At 37.1% G+C, this 13,732-nt stretch overlaps 5 protein-coding genes across 5 annotated transcripts; 3 read left to right on the top strand and 2 right to left on the bottom strand.

Annotated features, from left to right (window-relative positions):
- The first annotated feature begins 1,292 nt into the window (after positions 1 to 1,292).
- On the top strand, positions 1,293 to 2,750 carry LOC105314795 (retinaldehyde-binding protein 1-like). The gene is made up of 6 exons (XM_011409167.2): positions 1,293 to 1,442; positions 1,511 to 1,749; positions 1,835 to 1,945; positions 1,999 to 2,109; positions 2,323 to 2,433; positions 2,498 to 2,750. Exons 1-6 carry the CDS (start codon positions 1,313 to 1,315, stop codon positions 2,684 to 2,686), a joined length of 891 nt encoding a protein of 296 aa, XP_011407469.1. The 5' UTR covers positions 1,293 to 1,312; the 3' UTR covers positions 2,687 to 2,750.
- A 31-nt stretch (positions 2,751 to 2,781) lies between these two features.
- LOC109587598 (DPH3 homolog) lies at positions 2,782 to 3,647 on the bottom strand. The gene is made up of 3 exons (XM_020003825.1): positions 3,524 to 3,647; positions 3,391 to 3,465; positions 2,782 to 2,924 (listed from the first exon to the last, which is right to left on the bottom strand). The coding sequence occupies exons 1-3, from the start codon at positions 3,629 to 3,631 to the stop codon at positions 2,850 to 2,852; spliced, it is 258 nt and encodes an 85-aa protein (XP_019859384.1). The 5' UTR covers positions 3,632 to 3,647; the 3' UTR covers positions 2,782 to 2,849.
- Positions 3,648 to 3,819: 172 nt separating this feature from the next.
- LOC105314794 (transmembrane protein 185B-like) lies at positions 3,820 to 6,331 on the top strand. Its single transcript, XM_020003824.1, has 7 exons — positions 3,820 to 3,899; positions 3,949 to 4,128; positions 4,284 to 4,491; positions 4,705 to 4,788; positions 4,852 to 5,037; positions 5,754 to 5,877; positions 6,013 to 6,331. The coding sequence occupies exons 1-7, from the start codon at positions 3,862 to 3,864 to the stop codon at positions 6,216 to 6,218; spliced, it is 1,026 nt and encodes a 341-aa protein (XP_019859383.1). The 5' UTR covers positions 3,820 to 3,861; the 3' UTR covers positions 6,219 to 6,331.
- A 45-nt stretch (positions 6,332 to 6,376) lies between these two features.
- LOC109587597 (F-box only protein 41-like) lies at positions 6,377 to 8,442 on the bottom strand. Its single transcript, XM_020003823.1, has 8 exons — positions 8,275 to 8,442; positions 7,929 to 8,065; positions 7,713 to 7,873; positions 7,601 to 7,655; positions 7,126 to 7,554; positions 6,919 to 7,074; positions 6,556 to 6,680; positions 6,377 to 6,502 (listed from the first exon to the last, which is right to left on the bottom strand). Exons 1-8 carry the CDS (start codon positions 8,412 to 8,414, stop codon positions 6,446 to 6,448), a joined length of 1,260 nt encoding a protein of 419 aa, XP_019859382.1. The 5' UTR covers positions 8,415 to 8,442; the 3' UTR covers positions 6,377 to 6,445.
- A 130-nt stretch (positions 8,443 to 8,572) lies between these two features.
- Positions 8,573 to 13,732, top strand: LOC109587596 (uncharacterized). The gene is made up of 7 exons (XM_020003822.1): positions 8,573 to 8,924; positions 9,271 to 10,417; positions 11,232 to 11,310; positions 12,209 to 12,289; positions 13,334 to 13,356; positions 13,508 to 13,613; positions 13,668 to 13,732. Exons 1-7 carry the CDS (start codon positions 8,707 to 8,709, stop codon positions 13,700 to 13,702), a joined length of 1,689 nt encoding a protein of 562 aa, XP_019859381.1. The 5' UTR covers positions 8,573 to 8,706; the 3' UTR covers positions 13,703 to 13,732.

Below are 13,732 nucleotides of genomic sequence, written 5' to 3'. Positions count from 1 at the left end.
ATTTAGTGATAGTAATAACTTAAATATGGCATTCATTCAATATATTCAATGTATGTTCACTAGACTATTAATTAATGTGTCAGCTGTTTGTGGTTTATTATTCCTTTCAGTGTATCTTTTCAGTTAACTTATGCATCACCCCTTACTCAACAAATCCTCTTGGGAAATCTCTTGGGGAATGCCACTTCCTTTGTAGTCCATGGCTAAATGGAGAGGAGAGAGTTAATTCGATCAATGGATATAACAGCAATATTATATCAATTAGTATAATATGTAACAGCATGACATGACCATAACATAGCTAAGTTGGGGAGAATGAAAGCTCACTCCCCACAAAGAGGCTTACATGGTCATCCGGACTGTCATATTCATACCCCAGATTAGAACTCAGTAGGCTGATAGCTCTGGCAAAAGCTTGGGCCTACTTACTCTCTCTCCTCTCCTCTTGGTCGGACATGTTAAGAGGGAAGCTGGTTGAACCCGCATTAAGGCACACTACAAATATGTAGTGTGCCTCACTCATCGGGACTCAGGAGGACTTTCAGGAGAAGGTAGTCATTGGAGTACCACCCCCCTCTTAAAGGTAAGCCCGGGGAGGGAATTAATTGATCTTTTATAGATCCGCCTATGACCACACCCCACAAAATCAATTTTGTGCAACGGCTTTCTCTGTCTAATATCTATGCAAACACAGCGCCAAAAAGTCCAGTGTTCCGACAGGGTACTTACGCGAAATGAATGCAGCAAGAACAAGAGCTATGAGCTTGATAACTGTATCTTTTCCTCACCGTCCAGTGAAAGAGACAGCTATAGGAGCAGGCCGAGCTGCAGCCATCATTGCTGGTGATAGAGTCTGGTATAAGAATGATGAAGACTATCATCATTGCTTTTTGGTGGAACCTGAGCAAGAAGTGGGAACAGATTACTTTTACAGAAAAGAAAAAATGGTAAGTAAAAATGATTTTAGCACTCATTGCTGTTGCCATTTTAGGTTGTAGGCCTATGTCACTGCAAAGTACTCAAAAACTGTGTTGTGTGATTATTACCACATTATTATACTTGCATTTATTATTAAATATTTCTGTATCAGTATTGTACAGGTTTGTCTACTTGTACTATCAAAACACATTTGCTGCGATTCCGGATGCTTACAAATTTTTACCACGTGTTTCCTCGTGTCTAACCTGTATGCGCACACGTAGTTTTTGTACACGTCCGGACTTGAGGTCGTAGATCTAGTTTTGTATAGAGCATAACGGACAATATACGGAACCGCACTCTTATCTTTGAGACTTTGACCACACCTAACATAATGGCAGAAATGTGCAGCAATTCTATTGATGGGGAAACTCTTGAAAAAGCAAGGAGAGAGCTGAATGAAGACCCAGACACTAGAGAGCAAGCAATTGCTGACTTTAGGGCAGCCATAGAAGAGAAAGAAAGTGAGTTAGAAGAAGCAAAACTACATTTTTGATCAAAGACACACCCTTTTTATTATTACTAATAACAGATGATCCAGAGTTAGAAGGTGTTATATTTGAAAGAAAGGATTCTCCTTTTCTCTTGCGGTTCCTCAGAGCAAAGAAGTTTGACCAGTCCCGCTCTTTCTCCCTCTACATTAAATACCACACAATAAGGAGAGACAACGGAAAGATATTCACTGAAGACGATTTATCAGCAAACCTATCTTATATTCTTAGCAGTGGGGCACTGTATGTATTGAATGGGAGGACATGGAATGGAGAAAAGGTGGGGAGTTTCAATAGTCCATTATACTATCAATAAATAATCTAAAAACTAGCAATTTAAGAAATCAAGTAATACTTTATTTTAGGTGGTATGCATTAGACCAGAGAAATGGGACATGGAGCAAGATCCAGCTGAACGAATGATAAGAACTGTCCTTTTAATTCTCGATAAACTACTGGAGGATGAAGAAACCCAAGTAGGAGAGAGAGAAGGAGTAATTGTGGACATTATTTTTATGTCATTTTGCAGGTTCATGGCATTCGCGTGTTTGAGTATTTCCAGGGTATTGAATTCGGACAACTTTGGAAATTTTCTCAAACGGAAGCAGTTAAAAATGGAACCTTTGTTAAAATACTGCAAGTAAGTTTCTGGTGATACAGTATAGTCTCTCTTAATGGACACTCTATAGCATACACCTCCATTTAACGGACAGCACCTAGTGTACCAATTACATTCCTTACTGTATAAAATAGCCTCCATACATGTACTAAAGTCTCAATTTGGTTATAATTATAGAGACTTTGCTGTAACTGTACTAAGTACATATGATTAAGAGTCATTTCTTTTCTACAGGACAGTACACCCATTAGGTTAAAAGGTGTCCACTTTCTTTTTCAGCCCTGGTACATCAGTCTTGTCCTTACGATAGTAAAACCTTTTATGAAAGAAAAACTACGTCAAAGAGTAAGAATATAGAAAATAAAATTAATAAAAATTATTTATAATGTGTATCTCCTTGTCTCTACAGCTACATATACATGGCACTGATTTCACTGAGTTACATTCGCTAATGGATACCAGTCTATTACCACCTGAGCTAAATGGAACCGGCCCTCTTGAATCTTTCATTGCCTCTCGTCTGTTTCAAGATGAGATAGGGGAGCAGGGAGGCGGGGCAGAGGGTGTGGTCAATCAAAATGAAGAGAATGAGCAATGACATGTATAATTATTTTAAATGATTATTGTACAATATTTTCTATTTTTAATGCTGGGTATTATTAATAAATATACATTCTATTCATTTTTATAATTATAATTGACATTAAAAATATTTGATACAACACAATAAATAATGAAAAGATATCAGTATTAATCATAAATCACGAGTTCTTTAGTACAGTGTCGCTAGTTCTACAAGAGTTCAAGGTACTTGATTCATCAGAGACAAACTGATCCTATAAAGACCAATAATCCATTTATTAGTAATACCCACTCATGATCGAAAGTACAAAACAAAATACAAGTACAATAGAACCTGCTATTGTGGACACTCTAAAATAAGGACACCCCTATAATCAAGGCAGTATTATTGGGTCCCAAGGTATCCGGAATAGACAGGTTTGACTCTACATTAAAAATTATCCCATGCAGAGTCTGATCGTGAACATAAACTCTTCATTATACTGTATGAAGTATACTATATTAGGGACTGAGTCCCATCCAAAAATTGTAATTCTTTAGTACTTAAATGTATGAACACAAATGAGACAACAGTACCTTATAAATCATTCCAACATTGTGAGGCTATCGTGGGGCGCACACCATAACAGCAATGAATATCATTAAAACTACAAGTACTTGTACATGTACTTCCTCTGATCATCTCTTACTCCACAGTATGACATTAAGACTAGTACTAACCTGATCATAGATGACTTTAACTATCAGTGAGCAGCTGGGGCATCTTGCTATCTCTTCTCCTCCCTCTAAATCCTCCTGCAAGAGAGAAATGAATTAGCTGGTTTAAGTCACGTGACAGCACGTGGGTGTTTACTTTAGTAATCTCGAATTGGTCTCCACAGGGACAGGGATAGTAGTAGGTCTCTGTTTCTGGGTCGTACTCAAAGTCTTCAATCTCTACTTCATCATGAAATATGGACATTGCTTACTCACTTCTTTGGGATAATCCACTGAATTTTACTAAAAATATACAGTAAATTTACACGTGGTTAGAGTACTCGGAGCTCTACACCGGATATTTTCAGTACACCAAAGACATGGTAGTTTACAGAAAGTAAACGGTGTAGCTCCGGTTACTATAACCACGTGCTATTTTTCTTCTTTCCTGGCTCCACCCACTTGTGTACAAGCTATCGAGATAGAAGTCGAGAGATGCATCTGAAGGAGCTATTGAACAGATTCAATGTTAGGTAAGCCCCTACCTCCTTTTGGGACGCCATTTTGACTTTATTTAAACAGTCACTTCCTCTTTTATTGTCTTCTGATACTTCAACTGGTATTGATTGGTCTGAGAGTTGATGGTATCATATCAGGTCCTTACTCTGCCCTCTTTTTTCCTCTCTGGCTATGGAATGTTTTAGTGGGCGTGGCAGTTGTAATGGGCGTGGTTAGATGGTGCAGGAGCAGCCGAGACTACAGGTAACGGAATGTACATGTAATTAAACATTATTAATTAATTAATTATTATAATTCCTCTTAAAAATGTATTTTATAATCGTTGACATTATCAATTCATTCTAGTACGTGTACATTTATTTTTTATTAATTTTTAATTTTTATTTATTTTATTTTAGAGAAGACAGTGAATTATTGTATCAGTTCAAGTCAATGCTACTATCAGTTTTCTTTCAATCCTTTCTCTTCATCACTCTTCTACTGATAGCAGTGAACATTGACACTTCCTCTATGCCTTGGTCTGCTTCCCTCTCTCCCCTCTTTCTCCTCCCATTCTTCAGTATCCCTTCCTGTCTCTGGAGCTGTTACCGGAAGAGATCCTACGAAGTTAGTTAGTGAATCTCTCTCTCTCTTTTTATGTACAATGTAGTTTTTGTACGTACATTTGTCCTTACATTTAATACCGTTGGTTGGTTGTCGTGTTAATGTATTAAGTATAGACTACTCAATGGTTTCATGTAAGATTTTAGTGCTTTTGAAAATACAAATATTTGTATTTTATTGGTCCTAATAATGTCCTTCTTCTTCTCCTATTTATAGATTGAAGTGATGTCTATGGCCTTTTTGTTGCAGTTTGTTTTTCTTGCAGTTCGATTGGACGGAGCAGTGAACTGGGCGTGGTCTGTAAGTCAATTAATTATTACAATTATTATTATTATTATTTTATTATTATTATTTATTAATTAGGTCGTGTTTATTCCAATATGGCTGCTCTTCCTTGCATATTTAGCTGGTATGATTGTTATGGGCGTGTCCACTGGTCTAGTATATCTTCTTGGTGAGAATCAGCAGGATCTTGAACAAAGGAAACTTCCAGACATACTCTACTTCGTATTCTCCTCATTATTGCTACTCTGCCTAATTATATTCATGGTAAGTCACCGAAGATGCATTATGCATGTATTATGGTCATTTTAAAAATGGACCATTTTTGAAAAATCCCTGTATTATAGCCCATGGTTTTTTCTGAAAAATGGCTCCGAAATCACCCCCATTTTTATTACATTTTCTGATACATATTGATGTACTTATGCTGTGTAGAAAGTTTAAGCTGATTCCGACTTCAATTTTTCAAGTTACAGCCATTTTAAGAAATAGGCCAAAATCTGAAAAGTTCCCTGTACTATATATAGCCCATGGTTTTTTCCGAAAAATGGCTCCGAAATGACCCCCCCACTTTTATTACATTTTCTGATACATATTGATGTACTTATGCTGTGTAGAAAGTTTGAGCTGATTCCAACTTCAATTTTTCAAGTTACAGCCATTTTAAGAAATAGGCCAAAATCTGAAAAGTTTCCTGTACTATAGCCCATGGTTTTTTCCAAAAAATGGCTCCGAAATCACCCCCAATTTTTATTACATTTTCTGATACATATTGATGTACTTATGCTGTGTAGAAAGTTTGAGCTGATTCCGACTTCAATTTTTCAAGTTACGGCCATTTTAAGAAATGGACCAAAATCCGAAAAGTTCCCTGTACTATATATAGCCCATAGTTTTTCCCAAAAAATGGCTCCGAAATCACCCCCAATTTTTATTACATTTTTTGATACGTATTGACGTCCTATTATTATTAATTTGTTTAGAGTTTGCTCTCAAGTCGTTTGGATAACAATATCACTGGTCCTTATTCCGCCATTTTGATCCCACTCTATCTCTCCTTGTTCTGTCTCATTGGTTTATCCACCTGCAGGAAACCAACAAACGTTTGTAAGTTTATAATTAGCACATGTTACTAAATTTAGTAACGTGCACTTACAAAATTGGTACAATATCAATTTGCACATATTATTATTATTATTATTATTATTATTATTATTATTATTATTATTATTATCATTGCAGGGTGGTTTGGTATTAGAAAGAGTTTTTCAGATTTCATCCTCCTCTCCGTTCCTCTGCTACAAGAATACATCAACGTCTCTTACTACAACAACCAACACACAGTTCTGCCAACCAAAGACGATGAAGACAAAAATAAAATAAAAAAGAAACCAGAAGAACCAGGTACTCTTGATTGGCCGTACGAAGATATTTACGCTCCGGAGTGAAAGTGGGTGTGGTCGTAATTAATTAATTAATTCTAAAAGCTAACAATAAATATTATTTTTTAATCATTTTATTTTCTCTCACTGTAAGTACATCACTTTTTTAATTAATGCATTTCAATTAATTAATTAATTTTGGGTGTGGTGGTGGGCGGAGATTATACATTTCAAAGTACAAGTTTATGTAGCTGGATATTACATTATTCTTGTGTTATTATTATTAATGTATTTCACTGTGTATCAGTTACTTGGAATACTCCTCCATATTTAGAGTGTTGAGCTATTGCCTGCAGTGTTAATAAAGGGTTAATAATTAAAGTGGGTGGAGCTATTAGATTACCTCAAAATTATTAATTATTTGTTGATATTTTTTCTCCGAGCCAAGCGTTCTGGTTTTGCCCTCGTCGGCAAAATAGTCGATGAATGATATTTGAATGTGAAACGTCTTCAAACATTTATGAGTATCTGAAATAAAGAATTTAGAAATTATCCTTTTAATTATATTTTAAACGTACATGTACATGTGCATTCCAGCATGTACATGTATGATCAAAGTATGCCTTGTTTAAAGAGCTGGTAATTCTCTTTAATTATAACGATTAACTAATAATGATTTAAAGTACATTTTAAACATTCTCTTTTGCCAATATTTCACACGCGAATCTTGCCAGAGTATAACGGAAATTTTAAAAAATAAATTTACCAGTTATTTTTATGACTGCTTGCGGCGATATTGGGGTGTGTGTTAATTGGAGTAGTAAGAGAGAGGGCAGGAGGGACGAAAAGTGATTGGCCGTCTCGTAACTGATTTGTGGCCCCTTGACGAGATGCAACGTATGTAGGCGGGGCAGACGTGTCACTATAGAAAAACATAAATAAAAAATATTAATAAATAAAAATGGACACGTACTTAGTTGTGTTATTCCAGATATGGTTAATCCTTGTCCTCCTATAGTTAGTTCTGTCAGTAATGGAAACCCTTTCCCAATATGATACAGCACTTTGTCATTGTACTGCTTATCCAGCTCTTCATCTTCCGTTGGGTACAAATGGAGGGATTGTATCCGTGGGCAACCGTTGCTTAGCGACCATATGCTTTCGGGCGTGGGCGGGAATTCTTCTGATTGGTAGAGAAGGAAGGCAAGAGAGGGAGAAGTGAAACTTGTTATCCAAAGTGATCTTTCGGTGATTCGTAGAGGACATTGTGAAATTGAGAGAGACAGCAGAGATGGGCCAGCCTTGGAAAGTAAGGCCTTTAGCCCTGCCTCTAGCCCTGCCTTTTGTGAATCAATATAACCCTGTAGGTCTACTTTGGGCGTGGCTGGGGGCGGGGTCAATCCTAGCGGGATTGTTTATAGTTTTGTGTTTGTTATTGTGTCTGTTACCTTGTAATATGATCTGTTTTGTTGATGTGCAACTATTGGCTAGTTTTATCAATACCTGCATGAACATATGTGCATAATATTACTACCCCCCCTCTCTCTTTTTCTCTCTTACATCTGAGTCCAGTCTATAGTCACTAAGGTCTATCAGTTCCCATAGTGATGGGTGTAGACTGGCTCGTTGCCACAGCCTTGAAACTCTTCCCACAAGAAGCAGCTCAGAGAACGTGAGAAACCTAAACACTAAAACCAGCGCTAAGGTTGTATTGTCTTCACCTGCCAGTAGAGTAGAAGCAATAGTGTGACAATTATATCATTGTTTGTCACTGACTGTAGTCATAATAAGACTCCTGTAATGATTCTTGAGTCTCTTTTGTCTTTGTTTGGCTCTCAACTCTTGGCTCGTGTTTCTTTATGTTTGCTAGTTCTTGTTTTAGCTTCTTTATTGTACCTTGGAGCTCACTAATTCTGCAAAAGTGTGGGCGTGTGTTTGTAGAGAAATGAAGCTGATTATTATTTACCAAATATGATTTGTTGTCATAGTGCGTGACTTGTTGCCATAGTACTGCTAGTGGTTGGTTCTTCAATGCTTTTATAATACATAATTGGGTTAGTCTGTGGCTTTTATCGAAGTGATTTAGATATTTGGATTTTTATGATTTCATGAAGTCTCTTACTGTATCCTATCATGTTTCGCCTCAAGCTCTCTTGGCTTCTTTCCTTGTCCATCCATCCTTCCCGTCCCTTTGAGGAGGCCAGAACAACGCCCCAGGAGAGATTTGAGCTCTCTCGCCTTCACCTCCAAATCCTCCGCCATTGTGGGCCGGGCTCGTTATCTGCAAATTATCAGTAGGCGTGGCTGTGATGCGGTCGCAAATTACATTTTAAAAGGACCATTAGTGCTGCATTAGTAGCAGAATTTGTAATCCAATACAGCAATAAAAGCTGTTGAGGAGAACTATTAGTGCTTCCTGTAGTTTATTGACACTACAGCTAATTGTGTGACCAGTTCCTTTGAGTCTATATAAAGGAGAGCTGAGCTGGACTGATCCATTTTCCGAGCAGATATTTCGACAGTAATTTGAGAAAGAAGGCTACAACTTTAAGCAATGATGATGCACGAGAGAACTCCTACTGTTTTTCCTACGGGGTCTAGAGTAAAGAGGGCCTCGGAATCTTCTGATGGAGGCTCTCCACGGCGGACTAGTGAGGTGAGAAAAATGTCTGCTACCAGCAGTAGCGGGAACACACCGTCCAAGACTGATGTTGGGAAAAGAGTGAAGTTTACTGGGCAGATGGACAAGAAGGAGAAACACGGGACATTGAGGTAATTGGTTTGTGTTTGTATGTTGTTGTAATAATAATAACAACAATAGTATAGTACAGGCCTATATTTGTGTAATGCACATAGCTTTGAAAATTAGCACTATTTGTCTAAACATAATTTGCAGCTTACTCTATCCTTTGTCTCTCTTTCTCTCTTTGTTTGTCTTACCTCTCATTGTTACATACACTTCTCATTGCCCCTTCTCCCCCCCCCCTCTCTCTCTCTCTTCATTATTATTTCCTTCTTATTTATTTTCTTCCTGTTTAAGTCATAATAATAATCATGTCTAGACTAGTCCTTTCAAGCTGTAGAATTCACACCAATGTTTCCTATTGTCTCTTCCTAGATATATTGGCAGTCCAGAGTTTGCTCCAGGCATTTGGTGTGGAGTAGAGCTTGATGATCCCCAAGGTCGTAACAATGGCTCTGTTCAAGGAATACGTTACTTTTCCTGTGCTGCTAATTACGGGCTATTCGTTCCTCTTGGGCGTGTTGAATTAGACCACACCCCCAGGCCAGCTAAAGTTCCTCGTCAGATCCCAGATAGGACAAAGAAGATCAAAGCACTCATGAATAAGAGTAGCAAGGGGAAGGAGGATCCATTCTTCTATCATACGTTTTCTGGTGTTCCTCGTGCTTCCTCTATTCCTTCTCTTAACATGATTGAGTCATCTGGTCGCTCGTCAACTTTAAAATCCTCTAACAGACAGGCCGACTGGTCTCCATGGCAACAGGATAGCTCCGCCCACAAGTTTACCGACATACCAGGTATTAGGATAAACGATTCTCTCTCCTCCTCCTCCTCCTCATCTTCTCTTCTTAACAAACGGTTCATTTCTGAAGCTAATTTATCTCGAAAGTCTAAAAGCACAAGTGGAGAGTCTCCACTAATATCAATCACTAACACTCCATCTCCTCAAAGAATCTTCCGGAAAACTTTAGGTAGTTTATCAAACGAGACTGACATTGGCTCCTCCTCGATCGGCTCCAGCTTAAGAGGGTCAACCAGCTGCAATGACTTGAATCAGATCAGTAACAGCCCCAGCCCTAGAAGAGGTGTCAGTCATTCTGTGCCATGCACTCCGTATGACTCTGAAGACTGCTACAGCAGCGCTTCAGATCTATCACGTCACAATAGCATATCATCTGATTCTGATCCAACCCCACACTCGTCTTCAGCTAGTCCTGAATATAATGAGAACGCTTTCATCTTAAGTCCAACTCATTCTACTTCAATAAAGCTTCTCTCTTCTCCCGAGTCCAGTCCCGCCCGTAGGATCAAATCCCCTGGTCTGTCTACTCTTGCCTCAAACTTGATTGAGGTTTCTCGGTCTAATGGAGCTGGAGAATATCGGGGACCTTCCCCCGAGGGGCCAGGGAGCCAAAAAAAGTTTCAGAACACTCATGGGGGTGGGCGTACTTTAGAACACCCCCTGGTGAATGGATGCAGTGCTTTGAAGACTAGAGACAGTGATGAAGAGAAACAAACTGAAGTAAGTTATGAAAGTTATATGTACAAGCACATTTTGCTATTCTATAATCCATCTATTATGTGTACATGTACATGTACGTATGTGTATTGTGTACTCTATGACACATTCATTGTATTGGTTTGTGTCAGTGGAAGGTACTTTCAAGTGGAAGGTTAGGGGATTGACCTGTGGTACATTAAGATGATAGAATGTAACATGTTCATGGTTTCACTTTTAATATTTTTATTGATATTTCCAGCAGTTTACATTCAGTTCTAAATATAGGACATGACAGCTAAACTTATCTCTCCCTTTTGACTTCTCCCTCCTTCTCTCTCTCCCCCCCTCTCTCTCACCTCTCTCTCCCTCTCTCTCACCCATCTCTCTCTCCCCTCTCTCTCTTCTTCCCCTCTCTCTCTTCTCCCCCTCCTTTCATAATTCTTATAATATTATCTCATATACACACATATAGTATAATGTTACTTACAATTCTCATTGTAATCATATCTCTACCATATCTCATGCATCATGGATACCAGAGCAGTATCCATAACATGCATGTACATGTATTCATTATTATACACATACATGTACATTGTACATATTTTTGTATGTACGTGAAATGAGCTAATAATGCATTAAGTCATCTTATCTCATTATTATTAAATTATTATAAATTATTATGAATTGCTTCTGACTTGCAATCGCTTCTCTGAAGCTCCACAAGCTCTTACTCCAGCACATTAGCGGCTTATCACTGTAAACATTTCAAGCGAATCATTTTATAACTGAGTCATGATATCAGCCACTTTAACTCTCTTTTCATGATCCATAGGGCACCATTAGTCGTCATAGCAATACAAGAAGTCCTGATGAAATATTCAATCAGTTGGAGTCGTGTTTACGTCAACAAAGTAAGCCCCACCCACAGACTGTATTACTCCACACCCACACAATGACCATATCTCATACCACTGGGTATACTGCCAGTTGTGATTGACTATTGTTACAGCTATAGTGATATTATTATTTGCATTTCTACATTTAGAGTGTTATTATAACATTAATCATTATATAGATCGTATAATGTTATCTTATATGCTTACATAGTGTTATATTGGATCAGTTTCCACTCTTGATTACACTGATAGGGTAAACCCCTGTCTTTGATTGTCTTTCATAAAGCACCTCCATTATCTCTAATGTGACCAGATAGAAATGAGTCCTGTCATATCTAGTAGTTCTTGTAATAATGAAATGTGCGTTCTTTTAGTATGACACACAGTGTGTAGTGATTCTTAAGTATACTTATAATGAATTAATGATTAACTACTATATATAGTATTAGTATTAACTGTCATTATCTCACAGTTCTAATTCTATAGTTCTGTTTATGCTAGTATTCATAGTATACTCACCCACTCTCCTTCCTTACAAATATTCACTTGAACTTATAAGCTACTGTGGTTTAATGATATTGCTATTTAAGATAAAGATATTAATTTCATTACATTAAGCAGCCTGAATCTCCCTCCCTCTATGTCTCTATTACTTGTTTTCCTATGAGCTTGTGTTGTTGTTATTCATGAAAGTGTGTTCATTCCTATACTGCCTTTGTTGTCATTATATTATTGAGTATCCATTACTAATGAACATACCATACCTTATCACTGACTATTGATCGTTTATGAATTATTAGTTTGTTTACATGAAACAACAACAACAACTGATTGTTGATAATTGAAACATGGTAATATTTGTTACTCTTCACTTTCTTTCCAACTTCTTTCTCTCTCTGTTCCTCTTTTAAAGGTCTGACTGATTCTCGTGTTAAAAGTCTCGAAGTGTCTTTAAACTCATTTAAATCGACTCTACTCTCAGCAATGAAAGAAGGTATAATGATGAGGGTGATTAGGGAGGAGGAGGGTGGGGTACATGTAGGAGGATGTGTACTTGTAAATGACATAATTTTATTAAAATAGTTTTACTGTTGTATTCTATTACTATCAGGTACATACCGTATTCATGTCCTTATGCTGTGTAGAAAGTTTGAACTGATTCTGACTTCAAATTTTTAAGTTATAACCATTTGAAAAATGAGCCAAAATTTGAAAAAATCCCTGTACTATAGCCCATGGTTTTTTCCAAAAATGGGTCAGAAATCACCCCCAATTTTTATTATATTTTCTGATACATATTGATGTCCTTATGCTATGTAAAAAATTTGCGCTGATTCCGACTTCAATTTTTCAAGTTATGGCCATTTTAAGAAATTGGCCAAAATCTGAAAAGTCCCCTGTACTATAGCCCATGGTTTTTTCCGAAAAATGGCTCCGAAATTACCCCCAATTTTTATTACATTTTCTGACACATATTGATGCCCTTATGCTATGTAGAAAGTTTGAGCTGATTTCGACTTCAATTTTTCAAGTTATGAGGTTTAAAAGCCCCAGGTCCTGGAACAAAATGCCCTAGCTCCTATATTACAGCCTTGTTGTTAATGACAATAAATCACTCAATGATAGTGATATTGAGACAACTTGTAAACAAGGGCAGGTACTATTAGGTTAATTAGGTGAATTATGTTTATAGCATGTGTTAAGCATGTGCTCTTTGAGGTCTGACTTTAATTCATTATAAGCTCTTCAATAGAATAGCTCCTTATATGGTTAAGATTTCATTGATAATGAATGAGAGTGAGTGTCTGTGTGCATGCAACAGTTTTTTGAAGTATTATAATGGAGTATAGTGTACATGTACTCACTGTATTGGTAGAGAATGTTATGAGATAGTGCATGAGGTTAATTGTATTGTATTGATGGCTTCTGTTACTAAACTATGTCTATCTTTTCCTTCTCTTCTCATCTTCCTTTACTTTACACTACCCTCCTCCCTCCTTCTCCTCCTCTCTCCTTATCTTTTTTCCTTTTTGTGTAGTTGAGGAGTCCTTCCATAAACAGGTTAGCTATTAAAGATATTATGAATGCAATATGATATGCTTCTTAATTTTTATTGAATTTGTGCATGGACTATGGTCATTTTTAATACTAAAAACAATCTTTTTTGTTTTTTGGAAAGTGACAATGTTATTAATAGCTATGTCTTTACTAGGTTGAAGAGTTGAAGTCATTTCATAAGAAGGAGGTTCATGAGTTACAGTCTAAACATGATAAGGAGCTGATGGAGATGCATTCAAGTTACCAGTCAGCCATTGAAAGTGAATACATCAACCATCCTTTATCCTGTACTTGATAATTTCCTTATTATTTAGAATTAAGACAAGAGATTTCTCACAAAAGGAGTTAATGAAGAAGTACTAATACTAGTCTCATTAGA

This window comes from Amphimedon queenslandica, unplaced genomic scaffold (genome assembly GCF_000090795.2).
Source record: "Amphimedon queenslandica unplaced genomic scaffold, v1.1 AMPQUscaffold_12514, whole genome shotgun sequence".
Taxonomy (NCBI): Eukaryota; Metazoa; Porifera; class Demospongiae; order Haplosclerida; family Niphatidae; genus Amphimedon; species Amphimedon queenslandica.
This window is presented reverse-complemented; position numbering and strand designations above follow the sequence as displayed.